Genomic DNA, 15,299 nt, shown 5'->3' with positions numbered 1-15,299 from the left:
CCTACGTTCTATCCTTCGACAAACAGCAGCAGCAGCAGCATCGATCTCACCCTATCAATTTTCCGGTCTTTTCGTCGCCGTGGCCGACATTTCGCATTCGTATATCCGGACGACTCGCGGTATATCACGGATGGATAACGAGTGGAAAAGAATGGCCGTTAGCGACGCCGCCGTCGATTTTTCCCCCTTTGATCTCGCGTGCCTTGCAGTCGAGAAGCCGAGGGTGTCCTGAGGGACACAAAGCGGATATATATCGTTGGACGGATACGGCGATTCGATAGCGATGTGATCCGGGAGTATGTGAAGCGGCTGTTTGTACATACATACATATACATATAGACGCATAGAAGTTACATTGACACACGAGTCCTTGTGACTGCATTCCGTAAATTCTACGGGCAAGTGTCGGGTCGCGGGATATTCGCTGTGGGGAAACGCGCCCAAGGTGTTCGATTACGCTTTTTCCGCTCTCGTACACGGAATTCGCAAATTCTTCCGGAAAATCCGGACGGGCGAGCGAGCGAGCGAGCGAGCGAAGGGATGCTCTCGGGGGGGGGGCGTGGGTTATCGCGCGGAAAAGTCGGGTATTAAAATCCACTCGGTAAATCAAATCGACAAGATTTGTTTGTTTGCGGAACGATCTGCCAGTTCAACCGGGGGAAACCTTTTATCCCACTTTATAAATAGTGGAGACATATGAGAGCGACAGCGAGCCTCTATTCTTCTCTCGGTGGCGCGGTTCCGCGCGAGATTTTATTCGAGATCCTGGATCCATGCGAACATAAGAATGAGAGATACGTTCGCTTGTGTTCTCCCTGTGAACGAAATCAGCTCCCTTTTGGCGTCAGCGTATAAAAAGATCGGGTAAAGCGTTTTCACGATTCTCAAAACGGGTCAGAAGTTTCTACAGAAGCAAACTCGCTATTCAGCCCCGGCCTTCGCCAGCGCCAACTTTCTATGAGCTTAACTTTCCTCCCCCCCTCCCCTTCTGAACCGAGCTGGAAGATAAAAACTTCACTTCGTAAAACACTTATCTTAATTATGGCTTGGACCTTTCTTAGAATAACGTACCTGCACCAGCGCGACGTTAACGTCACGCGATCATTTCTTGAATGAGCTACCTTTGATATTTCCCCGTTTTTTTTCTCCCCCTCCCCACCCCCCCTCTCCCCCTCAAAAATTGTGCGTCAAATTCTTCCGGACTGAGTTAACTGAATTAAGTTTGCCGGGTCATATGATTAATCTTGATAAACTATTCATTTGCTAAGGTAAAAGGTCGGATCCTATCGATATTTTACTCTGCGAGCGTCGATGTCACCGAGATGATATATTTTCTTCCCCCTTTTTTATCTTTACACCTCAACTCCTATTGAGAGACGTTACCAGTGTTTCAAACAGTTTAGAAAGCCGTGCGATGACTAAACGCGCCTCTAATCGTTTAAAAAAAGCATGCAAACTTGCGAAATCGATCGCAAGATCGCGGACTGCGTTCGCGACAGAAAAAAGTCTTATGACGATGGCACAAGTTCACACAGTTAACTCCGCTATTGCAGGGTGCAGAAAACAATTGTGACGTATTATGTCTATTCTGGAGGCCTCGGAGAGAGGCCTTTCGCAATTGTTCAGTTTTTCCAAGTCAAATCTGAGCGCGCGCGCGACGCTGGACGTTACAGCGGGTCGCTTGGTCGTCGACCGGGCGCGAAAGAAACACCACTTGCGGAACTCGAACGGCACTGAACACACTCCCTCGCGTCTTGGGTCCGCAACCCCTACTGGCGGTGTCGTCGCCACCGCTGCCGCTCGCCGCCGCCGCTCGCCGCCGCCGTTGCCGCCGCCGTTGCCACCGCCGTCGTCACGTCCCTTGGCGAACCTTCACAACCCGGCGCGTAGGGCAGCAGCGGCCCCCGCGAGATAGCGGCAAGTTGCTCGCAGTGACATGGCGACTCGACGACTGGCGCCGTGCCGACGAGTTCGTCGGTCCCCACGTCCACCTCCCCGTGTCTCTTTCTATTTGTCGTCTTTCATTGCCCCCTTCCTCTCTGCTGCTATCTCTCTCCCTCGTCCACCTCCTGCTCCTCCTCCTCCTCCTCCTCCTCCTCCTCTTTCTCCTTTTCCTCCTCGCCACCCGTTCATTTATCTATTTGTTCCTCCATGTATATGCGCATACGGGGTCCGAGTGCCCTATCGCGGTGACGTGTGCCGCCGTCACTCGTACCCGACATAACGTATATATATATATCGATATGTATGCGCGACCCTTTGCCGCGATTCGGCGGCGTCGGTACGGTGACCTGTATTCTCGCCGGCACCGGGGCGACGCGACGCTCCTTCAATCTCAACGCCGTTGTTCGCCGCCGACATCCTCTCCTCCTCCTCCTCATCCTCCTCCTTCTCTTCCTTCTCCTCCTCATCTTTCTCCTCCCTCTCTCGCGGCCCCTCGAAATTTTGGCATCTAAACGACGCCGTCCGGGGTTCGGCGAGATTGGGGCGCGACCGGGGTGCGTATCGGGTCGGCGCGGCTCGGTGAATTAGCACAGCCCGAATGTTAATCAGATTCCCTCGCCGCCGTCCGCCGTCGGCGACGTCCTCGTGAAATGTAAATAGCCAGAGAGCTTAACCCGGATTTTTGCATCAGATAAACGCGATAAACTCTCTACGTCGTACCGCGCGCCGCTTCGTGCAAGAGGTGTTTGACAATTGTTGCTGTTGAGTTCCCGGTAAAATACTCGAGTTCTTTGATAAACTCGAAAAAAAAAAAAAATAAATAATCGTACGAAAATTTTATGACAGGTCTGCCCGACAGAACTGTTTAACGTAGCGAACAAAATGTTATTGTTAATATAAAGTCGATTTCAAAGGTTTGAATAAATAAGGGAAAACTTATTTTCCTATAGAGTTTAATTGAAATGATTACTTTGACAGAATTTTAATTTAAAATGTTTTATATTTATATTTAGATTTAGATTTATATTTATTAAACATTACAAAACCGTTTACGTAGATTATAAATGTTGTTAGTATATTGTAACATATTCTCATTTGAAAAGGCAGTGATTATAAATTTGAATCTTTCTTATAAGATAAAGAATTTTTTTATATAAGACATACATATATAAAATATGTCCGTAGATGTTTATATTAATTTCTTTTTTTTTGCAAAATTTATTATGTAAAATCTAAATCATATTGAAAAAAACTAAATCTAAATAGATCATTGTTGTTTTCTTTCTTTTACACAAAGTTGAGTATGAAGAATAAGAAAAAATTATCCATGTATTATCACATGTATGATTCAAAGAATATAATTATATATGGGCAATTTTTTCATATTTTTTATACTTAACTTTTTGTAAGCAAAAACAATGCAAAAAATTATCTTTTTAATTAATTTCTGTTTTTTCAGTATGACTATTATTTTTTTACTAAACAAAAATTTGACAAGAAAAGAAACTAGTATAAACACATGAACATATTTCATGTATAATTATACATATTTATATATGTTCTTATATAATAAACTTTTTACAAAGCTCTTCCTTTTTATATTAGGAATATTTTTTAAAATCTTGTATGAAAAAAGGATACATGTTACAAATTTTTATAGACCCGTAAAATTCTTCAATCAGATTTTTATCTTTATTGAATGATTAGAAATAAATTTTTGAGGGTTTTATAAAAAAAACACGTAAAAAAAGAACATCTTCTATAATTAAGAATCTAAATACATATCTTTCTTAATAAGAAGAATGTTTTCAAGTAACTAATTATTTTTATTAACAAGCTAAAGGCAAGCAAGACTTAGGCACCTAAGGAAGATATATTTGATGGAAATAATAATAATGGTAATGTTTCTTTGTGTATTGTATGTATCGATCAATTTTTTTTTTCACCTCATGCAATATGTACGAAAGAGAAGTTGTGTGCATAATAGAATTATGATAACGTAATAACTTTTCTTCACAATGGCTACGACTCTTGCCGTGACTTTTATCAGGCGTCTCGTTACTCATAGCTTTATGGAGGGGAGTAAATTGGGTTGCGTGTAGAGCATATATGACAAGACGTCAAAATATTCTCTGCGCTGGACATCTCACGCACATGTGGGGAGAAGATATTTTTGTATTAATTTCGCAAATTAATTTATTGAAATGCTCGCGTATAATTGTCGAACGTTTCCTTGATCAATCGCATAGACGATAAACGTTGACAGGCGTAACGACGTGTCTGCTTTCTCTCATGCGGATTTTTTTAGAGCCCGAACTTTTCGAGAGACGACGCATTCACCAAAGCGTATCGTTGGCGATTTATCGACTCCCGATAAGCCGCCGGTTGGTTCGTTCCAGCCGGCGGTTTCTTATCGACGACTATGAAGATAACGGGATTTCATCCCGTGCGATGATAACCGATACGCGAAATCATCATCACCGGTGACGTCGTTTGAAATTTAAAATCTCACGGAGGGCCCGGCGATAGATGATGCGCGATAATATTTTGCGTGTGTACTCTGAATGTTGAAAGGAATCTCAAGAGCGACAGGTAGAGCCGGTCATTATGGTTATCACCGTCGTATCGGCTGATTGACGTTATAAAAGAGGGAGGGATTATTAAAGCTGCACGACTTGCACGGCGCTATAAATAATAGAAATAGATAGAGCGATTATCGATTGCACGGAACGTAACGTGAATGTGCTTTCTGAAGAGGCAATTGTGCACGAACGAGCGGATCGTTAAGTGTACAGAATGTTCTTGAAAGTTTGCGCGGGGCATATTTTTAGAGTACTTAGGCCTATTTTTAAAACGTCGAAAAAAAAAAAGTTTGTAGAAACGTACCTATACCCGCCTTATAAGCTTCGGGTTTATAAACAGCCTTTGTATCTTGGAACGTGAAAAGGCTGTGGGGAGGAACGGCCGGAATTGCATTTGGCTGTATACCGTACCGGTCTATTTTCACAAAGGGCGTCTTTAAACTGTGACAGCATTAAAGTAAAAGCCTCTTTAGATCAAAGACGAGGAGGGAAGAGGAAATTTTTACATTGGCGGCCATTCGTTAAAATAGCGCGGTTTTTTTGCAGGGGCGTTCCGTCGCGCGCGCTTACATGCAATTTTGCCTCCACGTGTCGGCCTCTTTTCCTTATAAAAATGCAGTACTGTGCGGTATTAAATTGACCAGCAATTAACTTATTTTAAATATTACAATCACTGCTTAGTACTTTTTAATACTCGAAATAAGTAATAATTATTGGTCAATTTAATACTGCCCAGTATTACACTCCAAATATGATCTTTGCAACTTTGCAAAATTATGTATGTATAAAAATTAGCTGAGATAGTTAAATGATTAGTAAACACTGTGATATGTATATGTATTGCATTTCAATCAATTTAACTTATAGAAACAGAATTTACAAATTCTATAGGTGACAACAAAAATTCTAACAGATACAAAAATTAGCGATACATTTTGGTTGTCACATTAGGAAATCTGTCTATATTTTTAAAAAAATTTTTTTGGTGCATTACATTTTTACGAAGATTTTATTTCCGAATTTTTTGAAAACGCGAAAGATTCCGCGATTCAAACGAGGGATTTTTTTTTTTTCAATGAGAAAGATCTGAAAAACAACCGGAGTCGATCGTTTCCTAGTAACAGTGCAGTCATAAGCTTTGTTTCGGAGAATTCTTTTATCTTGCATTGTTCCATTAGCATGTGTGCATAATTGCCACTCTATTGTTAACTAATTTGAAAGGCAATAGCTGCGCAACTAATAACAGATATGCAGACAGTTCTCGTACTTGTGTCGGGTAGTTATGAAACGTTTCAAAGACGACTATTGTATTAGGCTCCCGTAGAAAGTGACATCGAAACACTTTTAACTTAATAGCGGAAAGGAGACGATGTGTTTCACAGACATGCGAAGCCTGCGTAAAACATGTTTTTATCGTGATTATATAAATAGGGTTTTACGAGGTACACATCCGGAAAGACAATTCGAAAAAATATGAAATGCATAACTTTATTAAATTTTATTAATTTCACGGCAAATCCCAGGTTTTGATCGAATAAAATATTAAATCGCAAGAACACCTGCTTCAGTTAAAAAGAACATAAGTTTCCAGAGATTATGTTGATGCTTATACAAATAGAACTTTGATAAAGTATATTAAAAAGAATAGCTTTATATACATAGATTTAAAAATAATTTTGTTAAACCATCAAAATAATTATGTCGGCCGTCTATACTGGGTTGCTAAAACCAGTCACAACTTTTTACAGCATTATCATTATGCTTGAACGTTCTATGCAATTATTTTAATAATCCATAATTATTTTCTGATCTGTATCGCGTTTAATTTTCATATACTTCAACCGAACCGTGTTCGCGTACCTTTCCGTGTACACGTCATTCAAATAAACCACATTGAATTTTTTTCTCCCAAATTTGCCGCAGCTGTCGTGAAAAGTACACGTAATACTGTCAACAGACATGGCCAAATTCCACGAAAATACCGATATGCTGCCGAGAGATTTAACCGATTACCACGAAAATACTGATACGGTTAATAGATTTAAGCGACTTCCACGAAAGTGATGAGGAAGTGGCAGATATATATTTACTATATATATTATGCAGTTTTTTTATATTAAAAAAGAATGCTAAAAATGTAAAGTTACTCAAGGTAACTCGACAATATTTAACACATGTGACAAACATTACTTATTCAAGAGACGAAGCAATACTTCCCAATGATGAAAAATACAGGCATTATGCTTGCTATTTTAATGTATATTTATTAAAGTAATTACATTATTTTTATTCCACAAATGTTCCTTCAAATTTTGTCTAGCCATTGTGAACGAGTCTCGAACATTATCCGAATGTTCTGCCGTACAATAGGTAAACCCATGTGTGTCGTTGATTACGTAAATTGAAATACCATATACGCGATTACGGCGATACGTACGGAAAGAGGACGCATTTCGAACGCGCATGGCCGGCTTACGGTGATAATAGCGCTGGCCAATGCAGTTTCGCGGATAATGCACGTAAAAATAGACACGGAAAGCCTCGTACGACTTGGAAACTATTAGTAATTTATATCGTAGCTCTCCTTCTTTCTTTGTTTTCTTTGGCACGTCGTTATAGTTACCTTGCGCAGTGGATGTACGATTCTTTGATTAATGTTTTATTTCGTAAATGAGATTCAAATTATTCATTTTAGAAATGAAACAAAATCTAATTTATACAAAAAATTGCAGCTCTCATAATATACAGTTTGCAAGGGAAACAGTATGGCAGTTGTTCGAATTGAAAGATATGAAGCGATGGGGGATGTTATCACCAGAATGGAGCAACTTTGTGAGGCAAAACGAGAGAGGTAACAAAGGTATTCTCTATACGCGTCCATCTTAATCACGCTGACAAATGAGAAACATACGCGGAACTTTCTTCCACAAAGAAAGAGGCGGCGGCCGTGTCCTTATGACATACCGTCGTAGTTTTGCTGCTTTGCGCAAACATATACACGGCTGCGTTCTACGTGTGCTTTCATATTGTTTTTGAGACTGAGAAAAAGCGTGCGGTATAGGTGGAAGAGTACGTTTTTACGTAGAGGCAGATACGACCGTAGTATAAAGATCATTCGTGCACGTATACATTAAATATACTCGTGAAAAAAAAAACACGTTGCGCGCGTCAACGTATGTTATACATGCGTTTTTTCGTGTTGGTGCAAAAACGGGTCGAGTCTTTCGGCGTTATCGCGAAAATTGCGATTCTTTCGGCGACCGATAAAAAAAAAAAGAGGAGAATTATATCGTTAAAAATTAACATTTATATCGCGAGAATTAACCTTGCTGCTTCTTTCTTGAGATTATAGTGGAAAAGTAGTGCAAACAAAAAGGAAATTTAAAACAAACGTGCAAATCAGTGTTTATACAATAATGATAAAATAATGAACATAAATTTAGAGGTTTTCTCGACTTTTTTCGTAATCTATCATTATTATTTAAGAATGGTATCGTCTTGTTGAAAAATTTTTTGACTCGAATTTTATTTTAAAAAATATCTATAAAAGTAAAGAATTTATTGATATTTAATTTTTTACACATAATCTTTCTGACAATAAAAAACTATTTCCATGTTCAATGTTACTTATTATATATATTTTTAAAGAAAACCATCTCTTCCCTTACTCATATATAAAAAAATTATTAAAAATAAAATATTCAATAAATAACTTTGTACAAAATAACTTGGCATTGTCAACTATAAGATTAACAGATATTTTCTGAATTTTTTCAGATTTTTTTTACTTAAAAATTTAAGAAAATGGCATCCGACACGATAGACTCACAGTTATAGTCCGAAGGTAGTAAAAACAACGATACGATTGGAAGATTTAATTAAAACAAAAATAATTAAATTTATTTTTTGATTAAACAGTGTTATTATTTCAGTGAAAATATTTTATTTTATTTAGTTTATATAAATTTGTACATTAAATCATTTTATTATTTTAGTATTCAAATTATTTCACTTAAATTATATTTTTCTCATTAAAAAAAAGAATTGTTTCACTACCGAATAAATTTAGTATATTCAGGAATTAAAAAAGTATTAATAGTATTAAGAGCATTCGTGATTTTCAGTTGAGCCGTGAATTATTGAAGTTCGCGAGGCCTTATGTTCCCCGTGTGCCAAATCTTGTTTGCGAATTATTAACGGGCCCGCTAGCCACCTAACGAAAAGTAGGCCGCGAGTGGGAATCTCACGGGAAGGCTATTTAATTTAATTTCAATGAAAATTATTTCATTGAAATGTGTTGTTTCAAACAATCGTAATTTTTCTGTCAAACAATTTAGTTTACTTATAATTAACAAAATAGTGTTTCATTTAAAGGTACGTTGTTTCTGTGAAATAAATGTAAGCGAAACAAGCAGAAAAACTGACAAGAAACTGCAAAGAAACGCTTTTCTCTGTATACCATTGTAATGGTGCCGCATCAAAAATCGATATTGATATCTAATATTGCGGTTCTCTAGAGATCCTGGGGAGTCGCTTTGTACGAGGGAGAAAATATCGAGCCTTACTGCTATGGTTGCATTTAATTTTAATGCATCGTATAACATTCTTATAAGAAAAAGTTTAACCGCGCATCCCGGTAAGAGACAATCCTTCAGACTGGTCCAATATTACTATTCGATATCGATTCATATATTGGATTATTATTACTATTTCAATGCTAGTCCAACAGAAGGCCAGTATTGAAATATAGAACCTATTTTTCGATACAACAACGCCATATTCAATGCCGATTTAATGTATTCTATTCCCGCTTGGATACTTTCGTTTTCAATTCTTAAGTATAACTAAACTGAACAGATTTCGAATTTAATGAAACTCACACCTACATAGGAGGAAAATGAACATTGCAAGTATGCAACACTCGCCTCTAGAGAGTTGGATACAACTATAAACTATCTATAGAAAATTGATTCGCGTATTATTTTTCAAAGCCGCTTCTTTAATCTTTTATATTCTTTTACTTCATATTTATTTACTTACTACGACCAACCACTACCAAGTTACCCACGGAATACTTATAATATATCATATGTGTGTATGTGTGTGTGCGTGCGTGTAGCATCGCGTAAAGTCTGTATATTTATAGCCCCGTGACGAGCGCGACAAATTCTGATGTATAAATATTTACCGCCGCCGTCAAACATCTATCGGTCGAAAGGGTTAACGACCCGGAGTCATTGAAGCTACTGGAGTAGCGAAAGGTCTATTAGCTCGCGTGTCAAAGTATCGGGATCTTTCTCATCACCGTCCTCCGTCCGCGGCGACGGCGGCGGTCAGGACGGCGCGTCGTCGGCGCTACTCTACGAAAGTCTTGTTATGCATCGACAAAATCGATATACCGTGCTTTCGAATGCGGGCCACCGCCAACGGCGGTGACGTAATTGAACGATATATAGTAACTCTCGCGGACGGGGGTCATCGAAAACGCCCGAGTTCTTCCGCGACCATAATGCCGTCGGTTTAACACCCGATACCGTCTCTCCACCTGGCTGACCGTGTAATGCCGTTTTTCCTCGCGGATTTTTTTCTCCTCTCTCGTCCCCACCCCTCCTCTCCCTCTCTCGCCTCCCTTATGTGCTCCATATTTCCGCCTCGCCCCGGTGCTCCTACGTGCTTCACCATCGAGATGCCGCGGTAGACTTCCACTCGGCCGAGCGTGATCGAGATTGATCGGCTTGACACAAAAGAGCGGCAACGGACACTCGGCCCAGAGTCCAATAGCAAAAGGGTTAATTATAAAGAGTGAGGCACCGAAATCCGATATCGCGAAGCCACTCGCTGGCAATACCGTTGTTGCCGCTGCTGCTGCTGCTGCTGCTGTTGCTGCTGCTGCTGCTGTCGTAATTCCTCTTGGATTAACGTCAGTAATGTGGCTCCCTTCAGACTAGACTCTTTCGAAACTAACGCTTGATGGACTGCTGATATCTCGCTGGTAATTCCGCGAGGAGTCTCATCGAAGGATATAAATACTCGCATAATCTTAGAGTTGTTCATACAAAAATGTGCACGAATTTAAAAATTGCACCTTAAAATAATAACATTGACACAAATAAAATAATAATAATATTAAAATATTAAATATACAAGATTGAGAGTTTGTTTTAGCTTTATTTTTTATCTTTGATATCGTTATCACGTAAAGATTTCCCTTGCAACGGGGTGTGTTTTCTCGAAGCAGAAGAAAGCTTTAAGAAACATTTTTCTAGTATAATAATACAACGAATCGATGTCTCGGTGAAGAGCGTTCCGATGCCGTCAAGTCTATCGATCGAGGAATATCGATGGAATTTCGATGAGTCGGGATCTTTTTTTTTTTTTTTTTTTTTCAATATTTCACGATATCACGCATGGATTATCGCAAACATATGATAAGCGCTCGAAGGGAGCACGTCTCCCCGTTGACATTATAACATTGTGACGCCAGGAGGAACCTTTCATGGCGAAACATACCTGCTTTCGGTAGCTCACGCGTCTTTGCAGGGAGGGTTAATCTCATTATCCCCGCGGAGAAATGAAGTGGATCATAAAGAAGAGCCGTGTCTCGCTTGAACGCTTCGTTGCCGGATAAAGCAATTAAATTTCGAACGATTCAAGTACGATACAATCTCTGTGTGTGTAGTAACACAATAGTCGAAAGTAATAATAGAATTTGCTAGAAATAGCAAAGAGCAGTAGTAAAATTTGAAACGGGGGGGGGGGGGTGTCTTGCCGCTGTGATTTCGCAATGTAATATTCTAAATTGTAGCACATCCAGGCGCAATTGAATAAACATGAATCATAAAACGTTAATTATAAATTATAGCTAATTACGGGAACCGCAGTAACGAATGCCGTGTCGCTGTTGAATATTTATCGGTGTTTAATAACAAAATTCGCGCTTCTTTTGATTCCGTATAATATCTCGCTATTCGTCAACGTGGAGATCACGCTAAACGTTTTCCTGACATTCGAAAATTGATATTTGACATTGGACACCTCATCCTCTTCTCAAGGCACTCAAGGTACAGCGTCACGCAGTTTTTTCCCCCCTTTCTTTCGTCTCTATTAACTGCTATCTTTCCTTCCACTTGGGTGCTAAGTCGAGGATTACGTATGCATATTAAACGTAACGATCGAAAGGGCGACATCGTCGCACGATTGCATTACGGAAAACGTTCCGACGGCGGAATTAATTCGGGCACGCTCCGGTCGCCGAGGGAGGCTAATTAATGCGCCTGTAGCTGGCTTATTAAAAATCGATGTCGGAGCTGGTGTCGAACGGGCGAGCGCCGCACGTACCCGCGTGTGGGCCCGAACGATAACGCGACAGTCTTGGAACGTTAACTTCGCAAATTGATCAGAAATAATGGGGTGGATCCCTAGGGAAGGGGTCTATCGTTTTGGTATATCTTTACAGCACATCGTATCTGGCACGTGCCCGGCCGCGTGCGGTCGAATGATACGCCAAGAATAATTTGCCCGATGCCGCACATTATTCTCTCTCTTTCTCTCTCTCTCTCTCTCTCTCTCTCTCTCTCTCTCCCTCTCTCGGTAAAATCGTAAGACATCTTCAAATTATTTTCAACCGGCCGCTCGTAAATCGTACGGGGCGTTATGAGAGTACTGCACTCGTAATCATTTAATGCACGTTGTATCGCAGATTTACGCACGTCATCGCCCGGAAGATTAAAGAGCATCCGCATCCGCCCTGGATTTTGCACACCGCAATCCGCGCCGCTCATTGCCGATTATCGCGGTCGGCGCTTTATCCCGCGCTAATGGCATTCGCACGATCGGGTGACTTTGGCTCAATTAAGAAGCACGGTTAACGCTCCATTCGATACCCATCGATCGGGATTACGCAACTAATTAGGTTACAAAGTCATCACTTGCTCGAACGCTCGCTAATTAAAAGTTTCCGCCGAATTCCTTTTGGCACATTGTTTATCATTGTCCGACGTTGTTTGTCAAATGTCAGTATTATCGTACGAATGTTTGTTTTGGGAATAAAAATAACCGACTGCTACTTGAGAAGGTCGAGCAAAGTCCTAGAGATGTAGAACGATACCGCGTCCTTTTTCTTAGGAAAATAATGAAATCATAATAAAATGATGAAATTGTGAATACGTTATTGGCAATTGCGAAAATTATCTGTCGAACGTATACGCAAATTTTAGTCACTGGTAATTTACGCTGTTTTGAGAGAAAATAAATCGGAAGAATTTCTTATCAAAATAATAATATTATGATCGATACCCTTTTAAACGTACGCCATTCGAATATTCCGCGAACCCTTATTAACATCGTATCGATTACGTTTAAGTGCATATGCAAGTAATTAAATAAAAACAGAAGTAATCAAAGTAAAATTCAAAGATCCGACGGAAGTGTCCTGTCAGTTAATATGAAAGCTTTATTTCCCAGTTATATAATACAGCTAATATTATCTTCGTGATTATAAAGTTTTAAGTAACCAAGGAGAACGCGATAAAAAATGCTATCAATAAAAAAAAAATTTGTTTTAACAGCAAGGGAAAAAAGTTGATGAAAGTTGCAATTGGTTCAACGTTTCTAAAACAAGCAGTGATTTTAATGTTTAACGTAACTTTGATGATTAAGAATTCATTGGCGATTTGCAATTCCGGGGCGGAAGGCTCGGAGATTTGTCTCGTCTCTGCGATTAAATAATTAAGCGGAAGCGGACTTGTGTATCGCGGTCGCGGGGGATCGAAAACCCTCTTCCTCATCAATCAATATCAGCGAGCGACAGCGGCGGTTGCGGTAAACCAATTTCGAGGACCACGACTGTTCGGTTTTATACCGGATTGATTGGTTCGCTTGTGGCTTCGTGCCTTTAATGCTTTAATCTCAGAGCCATTAAACTTCCAAGTCGCGGTAGTATCTGTTCCAAATACAAGACAACTCAAGGTGAAGCACCCACAAAATTGATTTCACTGAAGTGACTATTATACGATGCGCACGCTTCCGCGAACCCACGCCGGATAGTCAACCGTATCAGGCTAACCAGTTCCTGGGATTAAGACTGAAACTTTTAGCTTCTTATTCTTCGAAGTCTTTCTCTGCCTGTAAGCTCTTTTTTACTCTTGAATAATTCAGAGATAAGGTTTATTAGAGCAACAACTTATTTTTCCCTTGATTATGTTTTTTTCTGTTTAAAAAAAAAAACTTTTGTTATTATGTCCAATTTGTACTTATTTTATTATTTAATATAAAGTAAATTTTTTATTTCTATGTATATCATTCTTCGAGGGGAGAAGTTTTGCTTTATTTTATACTGTATATATAATTATTAATATTCATTTTAATTGCGCGCATTGTATTGTTATTATTATTTGATGATAATTAATAAAAGCAGCGTAGCCAGGGATAAAAATAACCAATCCTTTGTAATATTCCCAAGCAAAATAAAAAGTCATTGTGACATTAAAATGTCAAAATGATTTCAAAATAAGTATTAAAAGTCACTTTTTGATTAGTCACGATTTATGTGACTATCATTTTGATGTTATCGTATTGTTCTGCTTGGGTTCATACATTAACACTGATAAACATGTAGAAAAAATTGTTACCTGTATAAAAAAAAATATATATATATATGTTTGTATATGAAACAATGATAATCTTGTTCATATATATATATATAATTTAAAACTTTCTTTAAAAAATTTGATAATCTTAAATTTCAGCAAAATATTGTTTTAGTCATTTAAAGAGCACAATATATGTATGAGTTTTGATAAAATAGTGTTAAATTGATATTAGTATTTTCTCGATATTTTTTCCTCTAAATTTACGGAAAAATATTTTTTTTATAAAACTGTATACATAAATTCTTTATGTAAGCAAATTATGGCCGTCTAACGCTGTATAATCTCATTTCAGTATCTAACATTTTAAAAATAAAGATAAAGATAAGCCTATTTGGTCTGCAACGCATTTTGGCGTTGAATAACATAAATTTTCTGCATAAATTTAATATTTCTAGCTCATATGAGCTACGCGCTGACACTTCTTATCAGTACTGAAACACAGTTACTAGCCAGATGTCGATGCTCAGGAGCATCTATAAGATCTTCTTTTCCCGAAAAACTGTAAATAATTTATTGCAAAAATAATATTGCAGCCAAGAAAATGAAGATATTGTCAAAACAAGAATACCCTTTTTTCCCGCGTAAAAGTCGAGTTTTTCTTTCGCTTACCTCGCGGTCCATGGTAGCACCTTGTTGCCCTCCAAACTGATACTTCGCAGCTCGTATTTGGACCTGTATCGCATCGGCGAGGCGGGCACCGCGTTCGCATGGGTAACGTTCTTCAAGCTCTTTGTGGTGGGCCCGGAGAGCGCGTGCCTTCGCATGGACGTGCCCTCCCTCGTCGACTGATTGATCGTCCGTCGTAGAGAACTCATCTTCGAATAATCACTTTGTCACGCTGGCGTTGCTCACGATCCGGTTACGCGACCGTTCCCCATATTTTTCCCCAGACCGACGAGCTAGACCGAGTCACTGGACGCTCCTGTGCCCCCAAGCGTGCGCCGGTATCCTCGGCTACCCGGCCGGTGAAGATTTTCCACCACGAGCGGTCGTGCGAGTCCCGAGAGCAAGCGCGATTCCTCTTTCGCAACTCTCCGGGAAGACTTTTCCATTCAGCCGACGTAATCTCCACCCACGGCGAGGAAACTTATCCTCGCCGGATCGGGTTCTCCATCGCGTCGAG

General features: G+C 39.5%; 1 protein-coding gene and 2 long non-coding RNA genes across 3 annotated transcripts; 1 reads left to right on the top strand and 2 right to left on the bottom strand.

The window, feature by feature from the left end:
• Nucleotides 1-1,165: 1,165 nt before the first annotated feature.
• Nucleotides 1,166-2,361, bottom strand: LOC118644455. Its single transcript, XM_036283049.1, has 3 exons — nt 2,264-2,361; nt 1,857-2,007; nt 1,166-1,810 (listed from the first exon to the last, which is right to left on the bottom strand). Exons 1-3 carry the CDS (start codon nt 2,359-2,361, stop codon nt 1,637-1,639), a joined length of 423 nt encoding a protein of 140 aa, XP_036138942.1. The 3' UTR covers nt 1,166-1,636.
• Nucleotides 2,362-3,614: 1,253 nt separating this feature from the next.
• Nucleotides 3,615-13,069, top strand: LOC114255450. Its single transcript, XR_003626716.2, has 2 exons — nt 3,615-7,377; nt 8,304-13,069. It is a non-coding gene; the product is annotated as an uncharacterized LOC114255450 (long non-coding RNA).
• On the bottom strand, nt 10,915-14,925 carry LOC118644581. The gene is made up of 2 exons (XR_004962349.1): nt 14,786-14,925; nt 10,915-14,675 (listed from the first exon to the last, which is right to left on the bottom strand). It is a non-coding gene; the product is annotated as an uncharacterized LOC118644581 (long non-coding RNA).
• Nucleotides 14,926-15,299: the final 374 nt, after the last annotated feature.

Source organism: Monomorium pharaonis, chromosome 2 (assembly GCF_013373865.1).
Source record: "Monomorium pharaonis isolate MP-MQ-018 chromosome 2, ASM1337386v2, whole genome shotgun sequence".
Classification (NCBI taxonomy): Eukaryota; Metazoa; Arthropoda; class Insecta; order Hymenoptera; family Formicidae; genus Monomorium; species Monomorium pharaonis.
This window is presented reverse-complemented; position numbering and strand designations above follow the sequence as displayed.